General features: G+C 41.8%; 1 protein-coding gene across 2 annotated transcripts in view; it reads left to right on the top strand.

The window, feature by feature from the left end:
- TMPRSS15 (transmembrane serine protease 15) overlaps positions 1-25384 on the top strand; it is a 780444-nt gene that overhangs the window by 337399 nt on the left and 417661 nt on the right. For both annotated transcript variants that reach the window (XM_073668264.1, XM_073668263.1), the window contains exon 11: positions 11774-11882. In XM_073668264.1, coding sequence (XP_073524365.1) covers positions 11774-11882 — 109 coding nt within the window. The remainder of the gene's footprint in view (positions 1-11773; positions 11883-25384) is intronic.

Genomic DNA, 25384 nt, shown 5'->3' with positions numbered 1-25384 from the left:
CCTTTGTCATTCCAGAAACCTAAACACAGGAACTTGAAATTACAAATCAAAAATGTAATTTTCAAGCGTAATTGCTGAAGCAAAGCTTTCTCTGGCTGGATGAAATATTCTGTTTTAGTCAAGGGGCCTCTTGGGTTTGATAGCGGAGAATAAAACACATCAAAATGGGCAACAAGACAGCAAAGTATTTAAAAAAAAGAAATAAAAATATAGCGAATCTAAAGGATAATTTATGTTTGTGCATCAGAGGTTTTAAAACAAATCCAAATTTTCAGCTATTTCTTCTTATGGCGAACAACAGGCAGAAACAGCTGGTTGACTTAGATAAATTGGATCCTTGAGAATTTCTGGAACTGTATAGAGAGGAAGAATTATACAAGTAAGTTTGTGGAGAATTGATGTACAGTTTTCATCAGTCAACTAAACATTTTTCTGAACCTGACTAGATGGATGGTGGGGACCTGATTGTATATACATAAAATATAGAATCATGCTCATGGGCTGTGCAAGACTGACATCACAAAAGATTGTATAATGTTCTTAAATTCTGTTTCAGTGTTCTGACTTCTGACAGAGTGAAAGGGAATTTATCAGGAGGATTCCACCCTCCAAACTATTTATACAGGTGCATCTCACTAAATTAGAATATCATCAAAAAGTTAATTTATTTCAATTCTTCAATACAAAAAGTGAAACTCATATATTATATAGTTTTTACATAGTAACATAGTAACATAGTTTTTAAGGTTGAAGGAAGACTAAGTCCATCTAGTTCAACCCATAGCCTAACATGTTGATCCAGAGGAAGGCAAAAAAACACATGTGGCAAACACTAAGCTCCACATTGGGGAAAAAAATTCCTTCCCGACTCCATACGACAATCAGACTAGCTCCCTGGATCAAAGCCCTATCAAGGAATCTAGTATATATGACCTGTAATATTATACTTTTCAAGAAAGGCATCCTTGCCCTTCTTAAATTTTAGTAGTGAATCGCTCATTACAATATCATGCAGCAGAGAGTCCCATAGTCTCACTGCTCTTACAGTAAAGAATCCGCATCTGTGATTGTGATTAAACCTTCTTTCCTCCAGACGTAGAAGATGCCCCCTTGTCCCTGTCTCAGGCCTCAGAGTAAAAAGATCAGTAGAAAGGTCTTTGTACTGTCCCCTCATATACTTGTACATAGTAATAAGATCACCCCTAAGCCTTCGTTTATCCAAAGTAAATAACCCCAAGTGTAATAACCTGTCTTGGTATTGCAGACCCCCCAGTCCTCTAATAAACTTGGTCGCTCTTCTCTGCACCCGCTCTAGTTCAGCTATGTCTTTCTTATACACTGGAGACCTGGACTGTACACAGTATTCTAAGTGTGGTCGCACTAGTGACTTGTATAGAGGTAAAATTATGTTCTCCTCATGAGCATCTATGCCTCTTTTAATGCATCCCATTATTTTATTTGCCTTTGCAGCAGCTGCCTGACACTGGCCACCAAACGTGAGCTTGTCATCCACAAATACACCGAGGTCTTTTTCAGTTACAGTTTTGCCCAGTGTTTTACAATTAAGCATATAATTATACATTTTTATTTCCTCTGCCCAAGTGCATTACCTTACATTTATCCCCATTAAAGCTCATTTGCCATTTATCAGCCCAAGCTTCAAGTTTACATAGATACTCCTGTAATATAAAATTGTCCTCCTCTATATTGATTACCCTGCAGAGTTTAGTGTCATCTGCAAATATTGAAATATTACTCTGTATGCCCCCTACAAGGTCATTAATAAATATGTTAAAAAGAAGAGGGCCCAATACTGACCCCTGTGGTTCCCTACTGTTAACTGTGACCCAGTCTGAGTGTGTTCCATTAATAACCACCTTTTGTTTCCTATCACTGAGACAGTTCTTAACCCACTTACATATATTTTCCCCTATCCCCATTGTTCTCATTTTATGTATCAACCTTTTGTGTGAAACCGTATCAAAAGCTTTTGAAAAGTCCATATACACAACATCCACTGCATTCACTTGGTCCAGTCCGGAACTTACCTCTTTATAAAAGCTGATCAGATTAGTTTGACAGAAACGGTCCCTCGTAAACCCATGTTGATATTGGGTCATGAGGTTATTCTTCTTCAGATACTCTAGTATAGCATCTCTTAGGAAACCCTCCAGGATTTTACCCACAGTAGAGGTTAAGCTTACTGGCCTTTTTCCAAGTTCGTTTTTTGTCCCCTTTTAGAATATTGACACCACATTTGCTATACGCCAGTCCTGTGGTACAGACCCTGTTATTATGGAATCTTTAAAGATTAAAAATAATGGTCTATCTATGACATTACTTAGTTCCTGCAATACTCACGGGTGTATCCCATCCAGGCCCGGGAATTTTTCAACTTTAGTGATTTTTAGACGCCGCCATACTTCCTGCTGGGTTAATCAAGTGACATTTAATGGAGAATTTTTGTCATCACTAATCATGTTTTCTGTCATGCGATTTTCTTGTGTAAATACGGTTGGAAAAAAATCATTTAGCATATTGGCTTTTTCCTCATCCTCATTCACCATTTCACCCAGACTATTTTTAAGGGGGCCAACATTATAATTGTTTAGTTTTTTACTATTTATGTAGTTAAAGAATATTTTGGGATTATTTTTACTTTCTCTGGCATTGAGTCTCGCTGCCTTGATTTGGTTTTTACAGAATTTATTTAATTTTTTGCATTTATTTAATGCCTCATCACTACCTACTTGCTTTAGTTCTCTAAATGCTTTCTTTTTGTCACTTATTGCGCCCCTTACAGCTCTATTTGGCCATAGTGGTTTCCTCCTATTCCTAGCATGTTTATTCCCATAGGGTATATATTGTGCACAGGTCCTATTCAGGATGCTAATAGATGTCTCCCATTTTCTTTGTGCAGTTTTATGTCTCAGGATATCGTCCCAGTTTATTGCACTAAGATCATCTCTCAACTGTTGGAAATTTGCCTTCCTGAAGTTTAGTGTCCTTGCAACCCCTCTACTACACATCTTATTAAAGGATACATGAAAACTTATTATTTTGTGATCACTATTACCCAAGTGACCCCCAACTTGTATATTTGATATATGCGGTCTGGTCTGTTGGTTAATATTAGGTCTAGCAGTGCCCCCCTTTTTGTTGGGTCCTGAACCAGTTGTGAAAGGTAATTGTCTCTCATAGTTGTCAAAAACCTACATTCCCCAATGTATTTCAGTGTAGTTAAAGTCCACCATAATAATGACTTCTCCTTGAGTCGCTGCTTCATCTATTTGCTTTACGAGGATATTCTCCACTGCTTCCATTATTTTTAGAGACTTATAACAAACCCCTATCAGTAATTTATTATTTTTTCCCCCTCCCTTTATCTCCACCCACAGGGACTCTACATTTTCATTAGATTCATATATATTCTACCTCAAGATGGGTTTTAAGGATGATTTTACATATCAACATACTCCCCCATCGCTTGTTTGTACAGTCATTTCTGAACAGACTATAGCCCTGTAAATTAACTGCCCAGTCATGGCTCTCGTCCAGCCATGTCTCAGATATCCCCACCATGTCATAATTATTTTCCAACAAAATTAAATCTAATTCCTCCATTTTGTTGGTGAGGCTTCTGTCATTAGTGTACATGTATTTTATGTATCTCTCTGTACCTCTATTTCTTCTTAATATATTGACTGTTCTAACCCCACCCGCAATTTCTTTATTTGCGCTCAGGTCACTATCTGCACTATCTTCCCCATCTATAAAATGAATACCCTCCCCCCCAATCCCTAGTTTAAACACTTCTCCAACCTTCTAGCCATTTTCTGCCCCAGGACAGCTGCACTCTCCCTATTGAGGTGCAGCCCGTCCCTAGTGTAGAATCTGTAGCCAACTGAGAAGTCGGCCCAGTTCTCCAGGAACCCAAATCCCTCCTTCCTTCACCAGTTCTTGAGCCACTTATTTATCTCCCTAATCTTCCGTTGCCTCTCTGGAATGGCACGTGGTACAGGTAGTATTTCAGAGAATACCACCTTGGAGGTCCTTGCTTTAAGCTTGCAGACTAATTCCCTGAAATCATCTTTAAGGACCTTCCACCTACCTCTAACTTTGTCATTTGTGCCATTGTGCACCATGACCGCTGGGTCCTCAGCAGCCCCTCCCAGTAATCTGTCAACCCGCTCAGTGATGTACCAGACTCGAGAGCCAGGTAGGCAGCACACTGTTCGACAATCCCTGTCTTTTTGACAGATTGCCCTATCTGTTCCCTAATAATTGAGTCCTCCACTACCAGCACCTGCCTGGCCTGCCCTGCTCTCCTATTTCCCCCCCTTACTGGAGCTAACACTCCTCCGGTTTTCAGAGCACATGCCTTGCTGCAGCAGTGCTACCCCTGTACCGACACCCCCCTCCTCTGCCAACTTTGCAAACTTAATGGGGTGTGCCAGATCAGGACTAGCCTCCCTGGCACTCTTCCTTCTACCACCCCTTCTAACTGTCACCCAGCTAGCTGCCTCACTGTCCTGCAGCTCACTACTACCACCCTCCCCCACATCTACCCCAGTGAGCAGCTGCTCAGTGAGCAGCAGACTCCTTTCCATATTGTCAATGGATCTCAGTGTTGCCAGCTGCTAATTTAGATCCCGTACCTGGTCTTCCAAATGCACAATGTGTACACATCTCGCACAGCAGTATGCAACCCCGACTGGCTGTTCAAGGATTGCATACATGTGGCAAGATGTACACTGGATAGCACTGTCAATAATGGAGCTCATTTCCTAATGGGGATTGCACTAGACAGAAATGTTAAGTAAAAAGAAATGTAAAGAATTAATAAAATACAGACAGCAATTCAGTCCAAATTCCTTCCTTCCAAACTCCCTGAATCCAAAGTCACTGAACAACAAGTCACACACTTACTTCCATTTGCACTTTTTCCCCTTTTTTTTTTCCCCTTTTAGCAGCAACCCAACCTACAGCTCACTGCACTTCCAAAGGACTGGATGTCCCAACCAGCTGCCCCTTATAAACCCTTAATTATGACCCCTCACCCTTAATTAACCCCTTGTGAGTATAGCTACACCTCAGAATTTAAGTGTAGTTAATCCTTAAATACACAGGTAGTAAAATAAGAGACTAAAGCCCCCGTCTCACATAGCGAGATCGCTAGCGAGATCTCTGCTGAGTCACGGTTTTTGTGATGCAACAGCGACCTCACCAGCGATGTCACTATGTGTGACACTGCAGCGATCAGGCCCCTGCTGTGGGGTTGCTGATCGCTGCAAAATGTCCTGGACCATTTTTTGGTCTTTGCCCTCCCGCTGGTCAGCATACATCGCTGTGTGTGACCAGCGGGACCAGCGATCAAGCTGGTAACCATGATAAACAGCGGGTTACTAGGGGCACACGCGCACTTAGTAACCCGCTGTTTATCATGGTTACCACTCTGCTACGGTGAGCGGTAACCTCCCGCTCACCGTAACAGAGTGGTAACCATGATAAACAGCGGGTTACTAGGTGCGCATGTGCCCCAAGTAACCCGCTGTTTATCATGGTTACCAGCCTTCTCCTGCTTCAGCAGGCTGCAACCAGGAGCAGGACATCGTGGAAAGATTCTTTCCACGATGTCGCTGCTCCCCTGATCGCTGGTGAGCCTGCCTGTTTGATAGCTCACCAGCGATTACATAGCGACGCAGCAACGATCCCTGACAGGTCTTTTCATTGTCGGGATTGCTGTAGCGTCGCTAAGTGTGACGGGGCCTTTAAACTGTAGAGAGAAATAGGTTTTAAAAAGCCCAATAAAACTAAACAGGTAAAAAAGCACTCAGCAATTCACAATTCAACAACTCACAGCAAATTCACATAGGTATTTTCTGCAGGATTCCCAAATACCTTTTCACTCAACAACAAGCCACACTTACTTCCGTTTGCACTTACGCTCCGGTCACACTCGCTAAGGAAGAAGATTTAAAGAGGTTGTTTTTTTTTTCCTTTTAGCAGCAATCCACTCTACATCTCACTGCACTTCCAAAGAGTCATTACAAATGAAGAGTGATCTATTTCAAGTGTCTATTTCTGTTAATGTTGATGATTATGGCTTACAGCCAATGAAAACACAAAAGTCATTATCTCAGTAAATTAGAATACTTTATAACAACAGCTTGAAAAATGATTTTAAAATCCAAAATGTGGGCTACTGAAATGTATGTTCAGTAAATGCACTGAATACTTGGTTGGGGCTCCTTTTGCATCAATTACTGCATCAATGCGGCGTGGCATGGAGGCGATCAGCCTGTGGCACTGCTGAGGTGTTATGGAAGCCCAGCTTGCTTTGATAGCAGCCTTCAGCTCATCTGCATTGTTGGGTCTGGTGTCTCTCATCTTCCTCTTGACAATACCCCATAGATTCTCTATAATAGATTCTCTATGGGATTAAGGTCAGGCGAGTTTGCTGGCCAATCAAGCACAGTGATACTGTAGTATATAAACCAGGTATTGGTTCTTTTGGCAGTGTGGACAGGGGCCAAGTCCTGCTGGAGAATGACATTTCCATCTCCAAAAAGCTTGTTGGCAGAGGTAACCATGAAGTGCTGTAAAATCTCCTGGTAGACGGCTGCGCTGACTTTGGTCTTGATAAAACACATTGGACCTACACCAGCAGATGACATTGCTCCCCAAACCATCACTGATTGTGGAAACTTCACACTAGACCTCAAGCAGCTTGGATTGTGGCCTCTCCACTCTTTCCCCAGACTCTGGGACCTTGTACAGTGTGTCAATGACTGCCTTCTGGACATCCGTCAAGTCAGCACTCTTCCCCATGATTGTGGAGCCTACTGAAACAGACTAAGGGACCTTTTTAAATGCTTACGAAGCCTTTGCAGGTGTTTTTAGTTAATTATTCTAATTTACTGAGTTAATGACTTCTGTGTTTTTATTGGCTGTAAGCCACAATCATCAACATTAACAGAAATAAACACTTGAAATAGATCACACTGTTTGCAATGACTGTATATAATATTTGAGTTTCACTTTTTGCTTTGAAGAACTGAAATAAATTAACTTTTTAATGATATTCTAATTTAGTGAGATGCACCTGTATGTGCATGTAGCTCTTTTATGGACAAGTTCAGCAATAGTTTTACATGGCCAGTCCACTCCTCCATTACTGAAAAATCTACATTTTAATTGATATGCAAATGAGGCTGAAGGACTATGATAGATCTGAAGCATCGGTCACTCCGGCTTTATTGCCCACCGAGTGTCGCCCCCTTCTGCTTTACTGATTGTGCCTTTGCCTGAAGTCACACAGCTTAGGGGCTGTCAGTCAAACATAAGGAGGCGGTGCTGGGTGGGGAATAGAGCTGGAGTGACAGAGGATTCATATCTACAGTAGCTTTTTAGCCTCATTTGCATATCAATTGTTCAGTAATGGAGTAACGGACCGGCCGTGTACAATTTTTACTTAACTTGTCTTTGAAAAAGCTACATGCGTATATAAATATATTGATAGGTAAAATCCCGCTTTAGAAACCAATGATCACATATATTTACCTGTAAAAATGTATCTGGTGTTAAAATGAACGTTCAACCATATAATACATGGCCCGGTCAGTCCCAACAGATGGATAGCACCTTTATCTTAAAGTGTCCATACAACTTTTACATATTAGGGATCGGGCAATTTTTTTATTTTTTCCTTCCAGTTTTCCTTCCCTTCTTCCAACAGCCATAACTTTTCTTTTTTTCTTTTTTTTTAATATTTCCATCAACATAGCCATATTAGGGTTTGTTTTTTCCAGGATGATTTGCAGTTTTGAATGACATAATTTATTTTTCCATATAATATACTGAAAAATGAGAAAAAATCTCAAGTGAGATGAAATGATAAAAAAGAAAATTACAATTCCACTATTGTTTTTGCGGTTTCCTTTTTACACTGTTCATTATATGCTAAAAAATGTTTCTTTAGGTCAGTATAATGAAGACAATACCATTAGCATTATTATTATATTATTATTATTATTATTATTATTATTATTTCATTGCTTAAATAAAATGTAGACTTTTTAAAAAAATCTAATGTTTTTTTGTTGCCATTTTCTGAGACCCTAAACTTTTTTTATTTTTCGTTAATAGAGTTGTGTAATGGTTTGTTTCTTGCATGATATATTGCCATTTTTATTAATACTATTTAGGTCTACAGATCTCTTTATGGCAACTACTGTCTTGGTTAATTAATCTTATATTTTGGTAGCTCAAACTTTTATGGATGCAGCAATAGCAAATATTTTTATTTTTATTTTATTTCTTTTAAAAAAAAAATGAGAATAATTAAATTTTTTTAAAGTTTTTTTACTATATTTTTTAGTCACCTTAGCGGATTTGAATCTTCAATCCTGTGATCATCTGTTCTATATACTACAGTACTACTGCATTAAGGTATATAGTGTGTCCTACGATGCCCATCCTATGACTGGGCTTCTCAGGAGTATGAAGATGGTAATCATGACAACTGTCATCAGATCCCTGGCTGGCATAGTGCATTGGTGACCCATTGGTTGCTTCGAGGGTGCCGAAGTGAGTCTGTGCTTACACCATTTAAATGCTGCTGTCTGTAAATGACAGCTGCATCTGCAGAGTTAAACAGCATAGATCAAAGCTAGCTACAGATGCTGCTGTTAGAGGAAAATGCCATCTGTATACTACAGTGGGCATCTTTTCTTCGTGTGGTGCGGGCTCAGCTCCTGAGGCTGCTCCATACAAGTGGAGCCAAGAGCAGACATACCGTTAAATCCATTTGGGTCAATAATAAATGGTGACATAACACTTATTTGACTGGCAGGGACTTTTTCCACCCCTTCCTCCTCTTACAAATATACATTAGTTCTTGATTGAGAAAGGGGAATAATTTCTTGCTAGACACCTCTAGCAGCCAATTATCTGTCCTGAAAACAATAGATTGGGCATGTTGAAATTCAACAATTGAACTTTTCTAATCCAACCTTATTCTAACATTACCTGAAGGAGGATTGTCAGAAATGTAAAATGAACAGAAATATGTTGGGAAACAAAAAAGCACAATTGGGTCTTATTTGGTGGAAAGAGACATGGAGGTATAGAGAGTTGCTCACCTGGGAAAGTTGTGTGCCACATAACAGAGAAAGAAGTGCAATTATTAATTCATTGGTTATAAGATCGGAGATATGGCAAAGAAAATAGGTGGACTTTCTGCGCTGCTACAGAAGATCCCAAAGAATTCCCAGGAGAAGAGAAGGATTATTGAACTTTATTGTCAATGCATTTTGAAGTCTTCTGACTCCTTCATCCTCAAGTACGAAGAGGATAAAGGATGGAGGATGTGAAGTCAGATGACTTTGAAACGCGTTGACAATAAACCGCAATAATCTATCTCGTTTCCTAGAAATTTTTGCGCAGCGCTTTCAGAAGCGCAGAAAGTCCATCAAATTCCTTCTGGAAGTGTAAGATGGTCACACCAATTGGTGGTATATAAGTGTATATATACCACTAGTGGTACTTCCTTCTACAGTCATGGCCAAAAGTATTGAGAATGAGACAAATAGTAATTTTTCCAAAGTTTACTGCTTCATTTTTTGTAATGGCAATTTGCATATACTCCTGAATGTCAAAGAGTGATCAGCTTAACAGCAATTACTGTACTTGCAAAGTCAATATTTGCCCAGAAAATGAACTTTAACCCCCAAAACACATTTCAACATCATTGCAGTCCTGCCTTAAAAGGAGCAGCTAACATCATTTTAGTGATTGATCCATTAACACAGGTGTGGGTGTTGATGAGGACAGGGCTGGCGATCAATCAGTCATGATTAAGTAAGAATGACATCACTGGACACTTTAAAAGGAGGCTGGTTCTTGGTATCATTGTTTCTCTTCAGTTAACCATGGTTATCTCTAAAGAAACACGTGCAGCCATCATTGCACTGCACAAAAATGGCCTAACAGGGAAGAGTATCGCAGCTACAAAGATTGCACCTCAGTCAACAATCTATCGCATCATCAAGAACTTCAAGGAGAGAGCTTCCATTGTTGTCAAAAAGGCTCCAGGGCGCCCAAGAAAGACCAGCAAGCGCCAGGACCGTATCTTAAAACTGTTTCAGCTGCGGGATCGGACTACCAGCAGTGCCGAGCTTGCTCAGGAATGGCAGCAGGCTGGTGTGAGTGCTTCTGCACGCACTGTGAGGCGGAGCCTCTTTGAGCAAGGGCTGGTTTCAAGGAGGGCAGCAAAGAAGCCACTTCTCTCCAGAAAAAACATCAGGGACCGACTGATATTCTGCAAAAGGTACAGGGAGTGGACTGCTGAGGACTGGGGCAAAGTCATTTTCTCTGATGAATCCCCTGTTCGATTGTTTGGGACATCTGGAAAACATCTTATTCGAAGAAGAAGAGGTGAGCGCTACCACCAGTCTTGTCTCATGCCAACTGTAAAGCATCCTGAAACCATTCATGTGTGGGGTTGCTTCTCAGCCAAGGGAATCGGCTCACTCACAGTCTTGCCTAAAAACACAGCCATGAATAAAGAATGGTACCAGAATGTCCTCCAAGAGCAACTTCTCCCAACCGTCCAAGAGCAGTTTGGCGCCCAACAATGCCTTTTCCAGCATGATGGAGCACCTTGCCATAAAGCAAAGGTGATAACTAAATTACTCATGGAACAAAACATAGAGATTTTGGGTCCATGGCCTGGAAACTCCCCAGATCTTAATCCCATTGAGAACTTGTGGTCAATCATCAAGAGATGGGTGGACAAACAAAAACCAACAAATTCTGGCAAAATGCAAGCATTGATTATGCAAGAATGGACTGCTATCAGTCAGGATTTTGTCCAAAAGTTGATTGAGAGCATGCCAGGGAGAATTACAGAGGTCTTAAAGAAGAAGGGGCAACACTGCAAATATTGACTTGCTGCATTAACCCATTCTAACTGTCAATATAACCTATTGGTACTCATAATATGATTGCAATTATATTTCTGTATGTGATATAAACATCAGACAAACACTAATAAAAACCAGAGGCCAGCAGATCATGTGAAGATATATCATTTTGGTGTCATTCTCAAAACTTTTGGCCATGACTGTATATTAGGGATTCCATCTTTAATGTCCATATGGTCTAATGATTGGGACCAACTGATTTTTGTGAAAAGGTATTTTTTGAGAAATTAGTCAGATGAAATATCCATGTTTTTTTGAAAATACTTAATGTTCAACTTTATCTCCAGTATCGGAGCTTTAAAGATACTTAACCTACAATTACCACTGGTCCCCATTGAATGTTATACAATATATTGCTATATATAAGAGATGCAGAGCTGCTTAATTTGCGCTGGAGACTTTTGAGAAATCTTGTTCACTTAACTCTTTCTATAAAAAACTTGTAGATATATCACTCAAATCTGGACTGAAAATTTGCAGCGCATTCTCTAAAATATATCAGAATTTTCTCTTGTAGACAAATTGTAGACAACACAATTTATTTCATCAGTGAATGAACATACATTTCAACAAAAACCCATAAAGTACTGATCGTCCTAAGATGTCTCCCTCTATTCCAATGTCATGCTATTGTTTAACTCCTTGGAACAAAACATGGAAAATTCTTCCTGTGATTCCTTTGGGATTCTGTGTTTCAAATATACTAAAGTCAATGCAAATACTCACAACACATCTGATTTTTTTCCCTTTTGTATCAAATTTAGTTAATACATTTTTCATACTTTTAGGCTACTATATCTCAACCCCACTGGGACCAGGATTTGGCCAACGAATTAGGCTTGTTAGCCTTCCTTTGTCGTCATCATCACCATTAGATCCCCTATGTCTGAGTTTCTGGTAAGTGGGAAAGTTACATTAAATAAATGATGTGTCTAACGATAACCACAAAATCACATTCTGCTTGGTAAAGGGACTTAATTACCAGTATGTTAAAGGTTAACTAGTTTGCTCAAGCATAAGAAGCGAACCACTTTTGTTAAATGATAGAAACAAATAATTAGCCCTCCTAAACTGCTTATTGTTTTTCCATGTACAGGCAGCATAAGTAGAAATAATGTAACCTGCGGCACTGGTGGTATGGTGCCCGATAAATATAAATTACCGCAGAATATCTTTTATATTGTCTGTATATTTTATGTCCAAACATAAAGCAGATCTCATAAAAATGAGGAAAAGAAATCAAGTTAGAGTCTAGGGGCTTATGCTATAACTGTAATATAGATCAATATTACAGTTCTGTCATTGGCTGTAAGCCATAATCATCAACAATAACATAAATCAACACTTGAAATAGATCACTCTGTTTGTAATGACTCTATATAATATGCACCTGTATATGTATATATATATATATTTATATATATATATATATATATATACATATATACACACAAACACATATACAGTACAGACCAAAAGTTTGGACACACCTTCTCATTTAAAGATTTTTCTGTATTTTCATGTCTTTGTAAATTGTACATTCACACTGAAGGCATCAAAACTATGAATTAACACATGTGGAATTATATAGTTAACAAAAAAGTGTGAAACAACTGAAAATATGTCTTATATTCTAGGTTCTTCAAAGTAGTCACCTTTTGCTTTGATGACTGCTTTGCACACTCTTGGCATTCTCTTGATGAGCTTCAAGAGGTAGACACCGGAAATGGTTTCACTTCACAGGTGTGCCCTGTCAGGTTTAATAAGTGGGATTTTCTGCCATATAAATGGGGTTGGGACCGTCAGTTGTGTTGTGCAGAAGTCAGGTGGATACATAACTGATAGTCCTACTGAATAGACTGTTAGAATTTGTATTATGGCAAGAAAAAAGCAGCAAAGTAAATTAAAACAAGTGGCCATCATTACTTTAAGAAATGAAGGTCAGTCAGTGCGAAAAATTGGGCAAACTTTGAATGTGTCCCCAAGTGCAGTTGCAAAAACAGTCAAGCGCTACAAAGAAATTGGCTCACATGATGACTGCCCCAGGAAAGGAAGACCAAGAGTCACCTGTGCTTCTGAGGATAAGTTTATCCGAGTCACCAGCCTTAGAAATCGCAGGTTAACAGCTGCTCAGATTAGAGACCAGGTCAATGCCACACAGAGTTCTAGCAGCAGACACATCTCTACAACAACTGTTAAGAGGAGACTTTGTGCAGCAGGCCTTCATAGTAAAATAGCTGCTAGGAAACCACTGCTAAGGACAGGCAACAAGCAGAAGAGACTTGTTTGGGCTAAAGAACACAAGGAATGGACATTAGACCAGTGGAAATCTGTGATTTGGTCTGATGAGTCCAAATTTGAGATCTTTGGTTCCAACCACCGTGTCTTTGTGCGACGCAGAAAAGGTGAACGGATGGACTCTACATGCCTGTTTCCCACCGCGAAGCATGGAGGAGGAGGTGTGATGGTGTGGGGGTGCTTTGCTGGTGACACTGTTGCAGATTTATTCAAAATTAAAGGCATACTGAAACAGCATGGCTACAAAAGCATCTTGCAGCAGCATGCTATTCCATCCGGTTTGCGTTTAGTTGGACCATCTTTTATTTTTCAACAGGACAATGACCCCAAACACACCTCCAGGCTGTGTAAGGGCTATTTGACCAAGAAGGAGAGTGATTGGGTGCTACGCCAGATGACCTGGCCTCCACAGTCACTAGACCTGAACCCAATCGAGATGGTTTGGGGTGAGCTGGACCGCAGAGTAAAGGCAAAAGGGCCAACAAGTGCTAAGCATCTCTGGGAACTCCTTCAAGATTGTTGGAATACCATTTCCATTCACTACCTCTTGAAGCTTATCAAGAGAATGCCAAGAGTGTGCAAAGCAGTCATCAAATCAAAAGGTGGCTACTTTGAAGAACCTAGAATATAAGAATTATTTTCAGTTGTTTCACACTTTTTTGTTAACTATATAATTCCACATGTGTTAATTCATAATTTTGATGCCTTCAGTGTGAATGTACAATTTTCAAAGTCATGAAAATACAGAAAAATCTTTAAATGAGAAGGTGTGTCCAAACTTTTGGTCTGTACTGTATATATAACAAGAAAACTGATCAGCACGTCCTAGGTGTGAACAGGTGCCAGCTGCAGAAACTGCACATATATATAAAGAAAGCGCAGCAGCGCTCCACTATGGCCAAGATACATAAAGACAATAAAACATATGACCTAGATTATATTAATACTCAGTAAGCTATACTTACTTTAAAAAAAAGGAGGTTCTTAGCGCATAAATTGGCCAATTTATGTGCACTAGTGTTGAGCGAACATGCTCGACACTGCTCGGTACTCGCCCGATCATCACGCTACTCGGGATGTTCGGCGAGCACCGAGCATTTCCGGGTTACTCGGGCGGGAGCTCGGGTCTCCACCCTGCATGTTTGGCGCTCTTTACAGAGCCAATGAACATGCAGGGATTGCCAGCCAGTCACTGTAATGCCGCAGCCATGTTGTTTGTGGGCATTACAGTGATTGGCTGGCCGCACAGCGTCACCTCGAGTATTTAAAACCGGGCGCCGCCATCTTGGACACAGTCGCTCCGGATCAGACAGTGTAGGGACAGCGCTGCTGATTTAGGGAGAGATATATCCTGCAAAATAGTTAGTGTAGGGTCTGTAAAGGCTGCCAGATCAAACAAACAGTCCTTCTCAGGACTAATATCCATCCCAGGTATATGAGGCAGGCAGGCAGGCAGGCTGTATAGGAGACGCAGTGGTTATACCAGCAAACGCTGCATTACAGTCCTGTGTGCTGCTCCTGCTGCTGAAATTGCTGGACTTAGCTCCAGGTCCCGGGGGCCAGGAAAAATCCTTTTTTTTTATCTAAATCCTCTTTTTTTTTTCCTCCTTCACAATGTACAAATACCCATCTTATTAACCTTTTGGTGCCCCCCCCCCCAAAAAAAAATGTGCCTCTGATTTTTCAGACACAAATATATCTGTTGAAAATAGTCTGGTGTAGGCCAGAGAAATAGAAGTGTGGTTTTGCAGTTCTATGGGCCATTTGTATCTAAAAAAAACTGTTTGAGTGTGTCGCTCACTGTTCAGCCGCAAATATATATATATATTTTAAAAAGCCTGGTATACACCAGTAAATTATTACTGTGGTTTTGATGTTCCACGGTAAATGATCTCTATTATCCTGTTTTTGGCATTTTTTGCTGTATAAAAATAATAATAGTGTCTCCCTGATTTTTCAGACACAAATATATCTGTTGAAAATAGTCTGGTGTAGGCCAGAGAGACAGAAGTGTGCTTTTGCTGTTCCACGGTAAAAAATCTCTATTATCCAGCTTTTTGCATTTTTTGCTGTAAAAAAAAAAAAAATTGTGTCTTCCTGATTTTTCAGACACAAATATATCTGTTGAAAATAGTCTGGTGTAGGCCCGAGAAATACAAGTGTGGTTTTGCAGTTCCACGGTACAAACCTCTGCATTATCCACTTTTGGGCCATTTGTATCTAAAAAAAACAGTTTGAGTGTGTCGCTCACTGTTCGGACGCAAATATATATATATTTTAAAAAGCCTGGTATACACCAGTAATTTATTACTGTGGTTTTGATGCTCCACGGTAAAACATCTCTATTATCCTGTTTTTGGCATTTTTTGCTGTATAAAAATAATAATAGTGTCTCCCTGATTTTTCAGACACAAATATATCTGTTGAAAATAGTCTGGTGTAGGCCAGAGAGACAGAAGTGTGCTTTTGCTGTTCCACGGTAAAAAATCTCTATTATCCTGCTTTTTGCATTTTTTGCTGTAAAAAAAAAAAAAAAATAGTGTCTCCCTGATTTTTCAGACACAAATATATCTGTTGAAAATAGTCTGGTGTAGGCCCGAGAAATACAAGTGCGGTTTTGCAGTTCCACGGTACAAACCTCTGTATTATCCACTTTTGGGCCATTTGTATCTAAAAAAAACAGTTTGAGTGTGTCGCTCACTGTTCAGCCACAAATATATATATATTTTAAAAAGCCTGGTATACACCAGTAAATTATTACTGTGGTTTTGATGTTCCACGGTAAAACATCTCTATTATCCTGTTTTTGGCATTTTTTGCTGTATAAAAATAATAATAGTGTCTCCCTGATTTTTCAGACACAAATATATCTGTTGAAAATAGTCTGGTGTAGGCCAGAGAGACAGAAGTGTGCTTTTGCTGTTCCACGGTAAAAAATCTCTATTATCCTGCTTTTAGCATTTTTTGCTGTAAAAAAAAAAAAAATAGTGTCTCCCTGATTTTTCAGACACAAATATATCTGTTGAAAATAGTCTGGTGTAGGCCCGAGAAACACAAGTGTGGTTTTGCAGTTCCACGGTACAAACCTCTGTATTATCCACTTTTGGGCCATTTGTATCTAAAAAAAACAGTTTGAGTGTGTCGCTCACTGTTCAGCCGCAAATATGTATATATTTTAAAAAGCCTGGTATACACCAGTAAATTATAACTGTGGTTTTGCTGTTCCACGGTAAAAAGTCTCTATTATTCAGGTTTTGGTAGTTTTTTCCGTAAAGAAAAACAGTAATGTCTCCTGACTGTTGTGACACAAAAATATATCTGTTGAAAATAGTCTTGTGTAGGCCCGACATCCCAGTGTGGTTTCGCAGTTCCACGGGTCAAATCGCTGTACTATCCAGTTTTGGGCCTTTGGTATCTAAAAAAAAAGCAGTTTGAGTGTGTCGCTCACTGTTCAGCCGCAAATATCTCTATTTAAAAAAGTGTGGTATACCCAGTAAACAATAACTGTGGTTTTCCTCTTCCACGGTTCTAATCTACTCTTTATTACCCTTTTTCCATTGATAGTGCAAGTGTAAGCTATTTTACTTCATTTACAATTGGCAAGGCGCGTGGCAAGGGACGTGGAAGTGGACGTTCTGGTGATGGTTCGTGCAGAGGACGGGGCCGTTGCCAAGGTGAAAATGTGCCACAACCAACAGCCACATCTCCTCGCTCCCACTTCTTGACCGAATTACTAGGGAAGCACAGAACAACACCAGTATTGAGAACTGATCAGTGTAAACAGGTTATTAATTGGATAGCAGACAATACTTCCAGTTACCTGGGCACCACCACCTCCGGTCTGTCTTCCACACGGTCAACTCTTAGTAGCCGTGAGTCTCGACCGCATACTCCTCCTCACCCTGATGCTCCTTCCTCCCACCATGCCGAGTGTCGTCAGACAGCAAGTGATTCCACACTTGGACACTCTGAAGAGCTGTTCACTGGTCCATTTCCTTATTTGGGCCCCTCGCCTGATACGCTTGAAGTGGTGGAAGAGGAGATCCCATGTTGCGATGCCCAAATATTTGAACAGCCACGGCCACAGGAAGTCAACGTTGGCAATCTGTCACAAGAGGTGGACGATGACGAGACACAATTGCCAGGAAGTGAGGAGGAGGATCGTGGTGCGCAAGTGGAAGAGGAGGAGGTGGTGGATGATCTAGTAACTGACCCAACGTGGAAGGAGGACATGCAGAGTGAGGCCAGCAGCACACAGGGGGAGGGAGGCAGAGTACCCCAACAGGCAGGAAGAAGCAGTGTGGTGGCCGCAGACAGAAGGCAGGCAACCGTTCCCCGTAACACCAACACGAGGGACGTTGCCAGTACAAGCGGTAGGTCTTCCAAAGTCTGGAATTTTTTTAAAGACTCTGCTGATAACCCCAAAAAGGCCATATGTTCCACCTGCCATGCCAGCATAAGCAGGGGTGACAAAACTACCAGCCTGACCACCACCAGCATGATCAGGCACATGGCAGCAAAGCACCCGACTTTGTGGGGCGAATCCCAGGGTCCACGACCAGTGTCAGCGGGTGTCACCACTGCTTCTTCCACTGTTGTGCGTGCAATAGAACCCCCTGTTGTGTGTGCAAGGCAATCCCCTGTCCATACTGCATGTAAAGATGCCCCTTCCTCTCAGTCTTCACTTGTTATGGCAGTTTCTCAAGAAACAGCATCAACGTCCACGTCCACGTCCCACCGCAGCGTTCAATTGTCCATATCCCAGACCTTTGAATGAAAGCGGAAATTCGCAGCTAACGCCCCACAGGCCACAGTCCTAAATTCGCACATTTCACGACTGCTTGCATTGGAAATGCTGCCTTTTAGGCTGGTGGAGACGGAATCCTTCTGCAATCTTATGGCGGTGGCCGTCCCTCGGTACTCGGTCCCCAGCCGACACTATTTTGCCCGGTGTGCCATCCCCGCACTACACAAGCATGTGTCCCAGAGCATCTGCCGTGCCCTCAACAACGCAGTTACTGTGAGAGTCCACCTGACAACGGACACGTGGACAAGTGCTTGTGGCCCGGGACGGTACATCTCTCTGACGGCACACTGGGTAAACATAGTGGAAGCCGGGACCCAGTCGGACCTTGGGACGGAACACATCCTCCCCACACCGAGGATTGCGGGCCCTATGTCAGTCAGAGTTGCCCCCACAGTGTACAGCTCCTGCGCATCCTCCTCCTCCTCCTCCTCCTCATGTTCAGCCTCCATCTCAGATATCACCACTAGAGATGAGCGTTGTTCTACTCGAACTGTTCGCCAATCTCAAATTCGAGCTGTTTTGGGCGGTGTTCGAGCCGGTCGGCGAACACGAACAATTTGAGAAAAATTCGGCTGTTCGAGGTTATGTTCGATAACTGTTCGTGCACCAAAATCATAACTGGATTTTTTCTCAGTAATGATGAAAATTAATGTTAATACGCAGTTTGAGTGTACAGCGGGGCGGGGGGAGGGGCAGGGGATGGATCTCTGCAGGAACAATGAAGATCTCCATTTTTTTTTCTCTTTCCCGCATTTGCAGTGGGGAGGTGCAATCTGTCAGCCTATCAGCAGCGCACACACGGAGCGAAGTGCTTTTTTTCACACAAGCAAGGGCATGTGTGATTGGCAGTGTATGTCACATGTCCTTGCCCTATAAGACCAAGCCATTTTCCCCGTCGCCACCATTTTCTCACTGCTGCAGCTGCGTGTTAGACGGCACCGCTGTTGCTATGTGCGCTATACCTTGTTAATTTCAAGCCAATTTTCGCACAAATATACAGATAGCTTGGGAGTAGGGAATAGTTGTGATTGCAGTCCTTTTAAGGACTAGGTTACAGCATTTCCTACGACTTTTATCAGGCAGGTCTGTGCTCTTAAATAGATAGATTGTGGGAGTAAAGACTAATTGTAATTGGAGTCCTTTTCAGGACTAGGTTACATCAGTTCCTATCAGTTTTTGCCAGGCAGGTCTGTGCCAGTGCTGTGCAAGTTTTTTTCACAGCATTTGGCTGAATCTAGCAAAGCTAATCCTTTTTGGCCTATTGCAGAGTGTGTTAGTCAGTGGAGTAGCCTATCTGTGTTGCAAGATATACCACCTGTGTATAGAATACCAATTTTTTTACTGCACCTAGTGAAGTAAAATCTTTTGGGCATAGCATCATTCTATTAGTCCATCTATACTGACCTCCATCAGGTTGCAAACTGAATATAATTTTTTTCTGCATCTAGCTCTGAAAAAATATTTGGGCTTCTAGCGGTGTGTGGGACTTGGTCTATTAGTCCATCTATACTGACCTCCATCAGGTTGCAAATTAAAAATAATTTTTTTCTGCATCTAGCTCTGAAAAAATATTTGGGCTTCTAGCAGTGTGTGGGACTTGGTCTATTAGTCCATCTATACTGACCTCCATCAAGTTGCAAATTAAAAATAATTTTTTTCTGCATCTAGCTCTGAAAAAATATTTGGGCTTCTAGCAGTGTGTGGGACTTGGTCTATTAGTCCATCTATACTGACCTCCATCAGGTTGCAAATTAAAAATAATTTTTTTCTTCATTTATCTATGAAAAAATATTTGGGCTTCTAGCAGCGTGTGGGACTTGTTCTATTAGTCCATCTATACTGACCTCCATCAGGTTGCAAATTAAAAATAATTTTTTTCTGCATGTAGCTCTGAAAAAATATTTGGGCTTCTAGCAGTGTGTGGGACTTGGTCTATTAGTCCATCTATACTGACCTCCATCAGGTTGCAAATTAAAAATAATTTTTTTCTGCATCTAGCTCTGAAAAAATATTTGGGCTTCTAGCAGTGTGTGGGACTTGGTCTATTAGTCCATCTATACTGACCTCCATCAGGTTGCAAATTGAATAAAAAAATTTTCTGCATCTAGCTCTGAAAAAATATTTGGGCTTCTAGCAGTGTGTGGGACTTGGTCTATTAGTCCATCTATACTGACCTCCATCAGGTTGCAAATTCAATAAAAAAAATTTCTGCATCTAGCTCTGAAAAAATATTTGGGCTTCTAGCGGTGTGTGGGACTTGGTCTATTAGTCCATCTATACTGACCTCCATCAGGTTGCAAATTAAAAATAATTTTTTTCTGCATCTAGCTCTGAAAAAATATTTGGGCTTCTAGCAGTGTGTGGGACTTGGTCTATTAGTCCATCTATACTGACCTCCATCAGGTTGCAAATTAAAAATAATTTTTTTCTGCATCTAGCTCTGAAAAAATATTTGGGCTTCTAGCAGTGTGTGGGACTTGGTCTATTAGTCCATCTATACTGACCTCCATCAGGTTGCAAATTAAAAATAATTTTTTTCTTCATTTATCTCTGAAAAAATATTTGGGCTTCTAGCAGCGTGTGGGACTTGTTCTATTAGTCCATCTATACTGACCTCCATCAGGTTGCAAATTAAAAATAATTTTTTTCTGCATCTAGCTCTGAAAAAATATTTGGGCTTCTAGCAGTGTGTGGGACTTGGTCTATTAGTCCATCTATACTGACCTCCATCAGGTTGCAAATTAAAAATAATTTTTTTCTGCATCTAGCTCTGAAAAAATATTTGGGCTTCTAGCGGTGTGTGGGACTTGGTCTATTAGTCCATCTATACTGACCTCCATCAGGTTGCAAATTAAAAATAATTTTTTTCTGCATCTAGCTCTGAAAAAATATTTGGGCTTCTAGCAGTGTGTGGGACTTGGTCTCTTAGTCCATCTATACTGACCTCCATCAGGTTGCAAATTAAAAATAATTTTTTTCTGCATCTAGCTCTGAAAAAATATTTGGGCTTCTAGCAGTGTGTGAGACTTGGTCTATTAGTCCATCTATACTGACCTCCATCAGGTTGCAAATTAAAAATAATTTTTTTCTTCATTTATCTCTGAAAAAATATTTGGGCTTCTAGCAGCGTGTGGGACTTGTTCTATTAGTCCATCTATACTGACCTCCATCAGGTTGCAAATTAAAAATAATTTTTTTCTGCATCTAGCTCTGAAAAAATATTTGGGCTTCTAGCAGTGTGTGAGACTTGGTCTATTAGTCCATCTATACTGACCTCCATCAGGTTGCAAATTAAAAATAATTTTTTTCTGCATCTAGCTCTGAAAAAATATTTGGGCTTCTAGCGGTGTGTGGGACTTGGTCTATTAGTCCATCTATACTGACCTCCATCAGGTTGCAAATTAAAAATAATTTTTTTCTGCATCTAGCTCTGAAAAAATATTTGGGCTTCTAGCAGTGTGTGGGACTTGGTCTATTAGTCCATCTATACTGACCTCCATCAGGTTGCAAATTAAAAATAATTTTTTTCTGCATCTAGCTCTGAAAAAATATTTGGGCTTCTAGCAGTGTGTGGGACTTGGTCTATTAGTCCATCTATACTGACCTCCATCAGGTTGCAAATTAAAAATAATTTTTTTCTTCATTTATCTCTGAAAAAATATTTGGGCTTCTAGCAGCGTGTGGGACTTGTTCTATTAGTCCATCTATACTGACCTCCATCAGGTTGCAAATTAAAAATAATTTTTTTCTGCATCTAGCTCTGAAAAAATATTTGGGCTTCTAGCAGTGTGTGGGACTTGGTCTATTAGTCCATCTATACTGACCTCCATCAGGTTGCAAATTAAAAATAATTTTTTTCTGCATCTAGCTCTGAAAAAATATTTGGGCTTCTAGCGGTGTGTGGGACTTGGTCTATTAGTCCATCTATACTGACCTCCATCAGGTTGCAAATTAAAAATAATTTTTTTCTGCATCTAGCTCTGAAAAAAAATTTGGGCTTCTAGCAGTGTGTGGGACTTGGTCTATTAGTCCATCTATACTGACCTCCATCAGGTTGCAAATTAAAAATAATTTTTTTCTGCATCTAGCTCTGAAAAAATATTTGGGCTTCTAGCAGTGTGTGGGACTTGGTCTATTAGTCCATCTATACTGACCTCCATCAGGTTGCAAATTAAAAATAATTTTTTTCTTCATTTATCTCTGAAAAAATATTTATGCTTCTAGCAGCGTGTGGGACTTGTTCTATTAGTCCATCTATACTGACCTCCATCAGGTTGCAAATTAAAAATAATTTTTTTCTGCATCTAGCCCAGCCAATAGTTTTGGCCTAATACCACAGTTTGGCCACTCAGCTCTGCTCGGTTACCATCCATTGTTTTTTTGTGCAAACAACTCCAGAGTTGTGAATTAGTTAACCACCAAAATGAGTGGAAAAAGGCCTGCTGCTGGTGGAAAGGGGAATAGGCGTGTTGGGAAGGGGAAAAAAGGTTGTGTCCGTGGGGTAGGTGCAGAAGAAAGACCATCTTCCAGCCAAACTAAAATGTCTACTTCTTTTAGCGGACAATGTGATAAGATCCCTTTCTTACGGCCACGCCAATCGCTACAAATTCCAGATGAGGCACAAAAACAGCAGGTGCTTCAACAGATATCAAGTGCTCCTTTAAGTGGGCTCTCCTCCACATCAACTTCAACATCACAAATACTCCAGTCCTCAAAGGTGTCACCCAAATCGCACTTGCTTCCTCACAGCTCCCAAATCTCCAGCTGCCCGTCTGAGTATGAGGTAGAACAGATGGTTGAGTCTGCAGAGCTGTTTACTCATACTATAGCCTGGGAATCAGAGGTCGACTCCAGCGCTTCTGTGAATCCAGACGAGGAAATGATCTGCACTGATGCCCAGAATCTTTATGAGTCGGATCCAGGACCAGACGCAGAAGGTTCTGACCATAATGTAGACCCTCATTCCCAAACTGTAACTCCTGTTGGTGGAGACAATGAGGAAGACGATGATAAGACTCAAATACCTGATTGGAGCGACAACTTTAGTTTTTTGTCATGGCAGGAACAGGTTGGCTCTGAGGACGACGGGTGTGATAACGCACAGGGTGATGATGATGAGGTCGGAGATCCCACTTACTGTCAACCCACAGTCAGCCAAGAGATGAGGTCAGCAGAGGAGGTGGAGGAAGATGCTAGTGACGACGAGGTCAGGTTGCGCCTTCCTGGACAGAGACGTAGTACTGGAAGCACGTCAACAACTGCATCCTCAAACACAACTCTGCCTCTCACCACAAGTCGTGGTGGCTCTTCAGGTCGCATGGGTGCTAAGCCTTGCATAGCCTGGGCATTTTTTCAGATCAATAAAGATGACCCAACTCGTGTTATCTGTAACATTTGTCAGCAAAAGCTAAGTAGAGGCCAAAAAATACATAGTTTGAGTACTTCATGCATGAACCGGCACATGGACATGAAGCATAAGTTGCAGTGGGAAGCTCAGTATGCTACAATGCGGTCTAGCCGGCCGGGCCAACCACCGTCTGCCATATCTTGTGCATCCGCGGCCTCTTCATCCTCTGTGACTGGGGGGACAGCAGTCACACCTGTTTTGGGGCGCAGACCTGCCACCTCTTTACCCGCAACAGCCAGCGTGATTGGCAGGTCATCATTTTCTTTGGAGGTGGTAACACCAGCTGGTCTTGAGCGCTGTCCGACATCGATAGCACCACCTTTGGATCAAGGCAACCTAACATGTCCGCCTGCATCTTCCTCACAGACCGGCAGTTTGCCGGGGACACCCTTATCAACCCCGTCTAAGCACAATAGCCAGCCCTCGGTCCCTCAGATGTGGACAAGTAAAAGACCATTTCCTCCTAGCCATGAGAAAGCTAAGAGGTTGAATTTCACCATCTGCAAGCTCTTGGCTACAGAAATGCTGCCTTTCCGCCTGGTGGACACAGAGGATTTTCGAGACCTTATGTCCGTCGCAGTGCCCCAGTACCAGATGCCCAGTCGGCACTACTTCTCAAAGAAAGGTGTGCCTGCGCTCCACCAGCATGTCGCACACAACATCACCGCTTCTTTGAGAAACTCTGTGTGTGACAGGGTGCATTTCACCACAGACACTTGGACGAGTAGGCATGGACAGGGGCGTTACATGTCGCTGACTGGGCACTGGGTAACTATGGTGACAGCAGGACAAGGGGCTGCTGTCCAAGTCTTGCCGTCCCCACGAGTTGTGCGTCAATCCTCTTTATGTCAAAGTTCCTCCACTGCTTCTGCCTCCTCAACCTCCTCTCGGTCTTCCACCTGCACCCAAAGCCTGTCTGGTCATGCCACAAGCTTTCTAACTGCGCAGAAGGGATCCTGCACACCTCCTTACTATGCTGGCAGTAGGGCTCAACGTCATCAGGCGGTTTTTACATTGAAATGTCTGGGAAATGTGAGTCACACAGCTGAGGAGTTGTGGTCAGCTCTGGAGAACCAATTTCATGAATGGTTGTCTCCACTGGACCAGAAACCAGGGAAGGCCGTGTGCGACAATGCTGCAAACCTGGGTGCGGCCCTTCGCCGGGGCAATGTCACACACGTGCCTTGTATGGCTCACGTGTTGAACCTGGTTGTCCAGCAATTTTTAGCCCACTATCCCAGACTAGATGGCCTTCTGCAGAGGGCACGGTCGCTGTGTGCTCACTTCCGCCGTTCGCATCCCGCAGCTCAGCGACTTACATCTCTACAGAAGTCGTTGGGCCTGCCACTTCACCGGCTAAAATGCGATGTGCCTACCCGGTGGAATTCAACTCTGCACATGTTGCAGCGACTGTGGCAGCACCGACAAGCCCTGGTGCAATACGTTCTGACGTATAGCCTGGGCCAACGAGATTCAGAGGTGGGGCAAATCACGCTGGAGGAGTGGTCTCAGATCAGGAACCTATGCACCCTTCTGCACAGTTTTGAAATGGCGACGAAGATGTTTAGTGCTGACGATGCCATTATCAGCATGACTATTCCGGTGATTTACATGCTGGAGCACATGTTAAACAGAATTCGGAGTCAGGTGGTGGCACAAGAGGAGGTGGAGGAAGTAGAGGAGGAGGAGTTGTATGCGGAAGGGCTAACATCTGCAAGGTCCAGACGGTCGGCAGCACCAAGGCGGCAGGCATGTGAGGGTGGGGGAGATGGTTTTACCAGGGCGCATGGTAGCAGCCAAACTAGTGAGGAAGGTGCAGGAGCCCAGGAAGAAGTGGAGGACGAACTGATGGAAGACTCATCAGATGAGGGAGACCTTGATCACATT

This window comes from Phyllobates terribilis, unplaced genomic scaffold (assembly GCF_046119375.1).
Source record: "Phyllobates terribilis strain yellow unplaced genomic scaffold, ASM4611937v1 Scaffold_2__4_contigs__length_985480577, whole genome shotgun sequence".
Taxonomy (NCBI): domain Eukaryota; kingdom Metazoa; phylum Chordata; class Amphibia; order Anura; family Dendrobatidae; genus Phyllobates; species Phyllobates terribilis.
The sequence above is the reverse complement of the archived record's forward strand: the minus strand, read 5'-3'. Positions and strand labels throughout refer to the sequence as shown.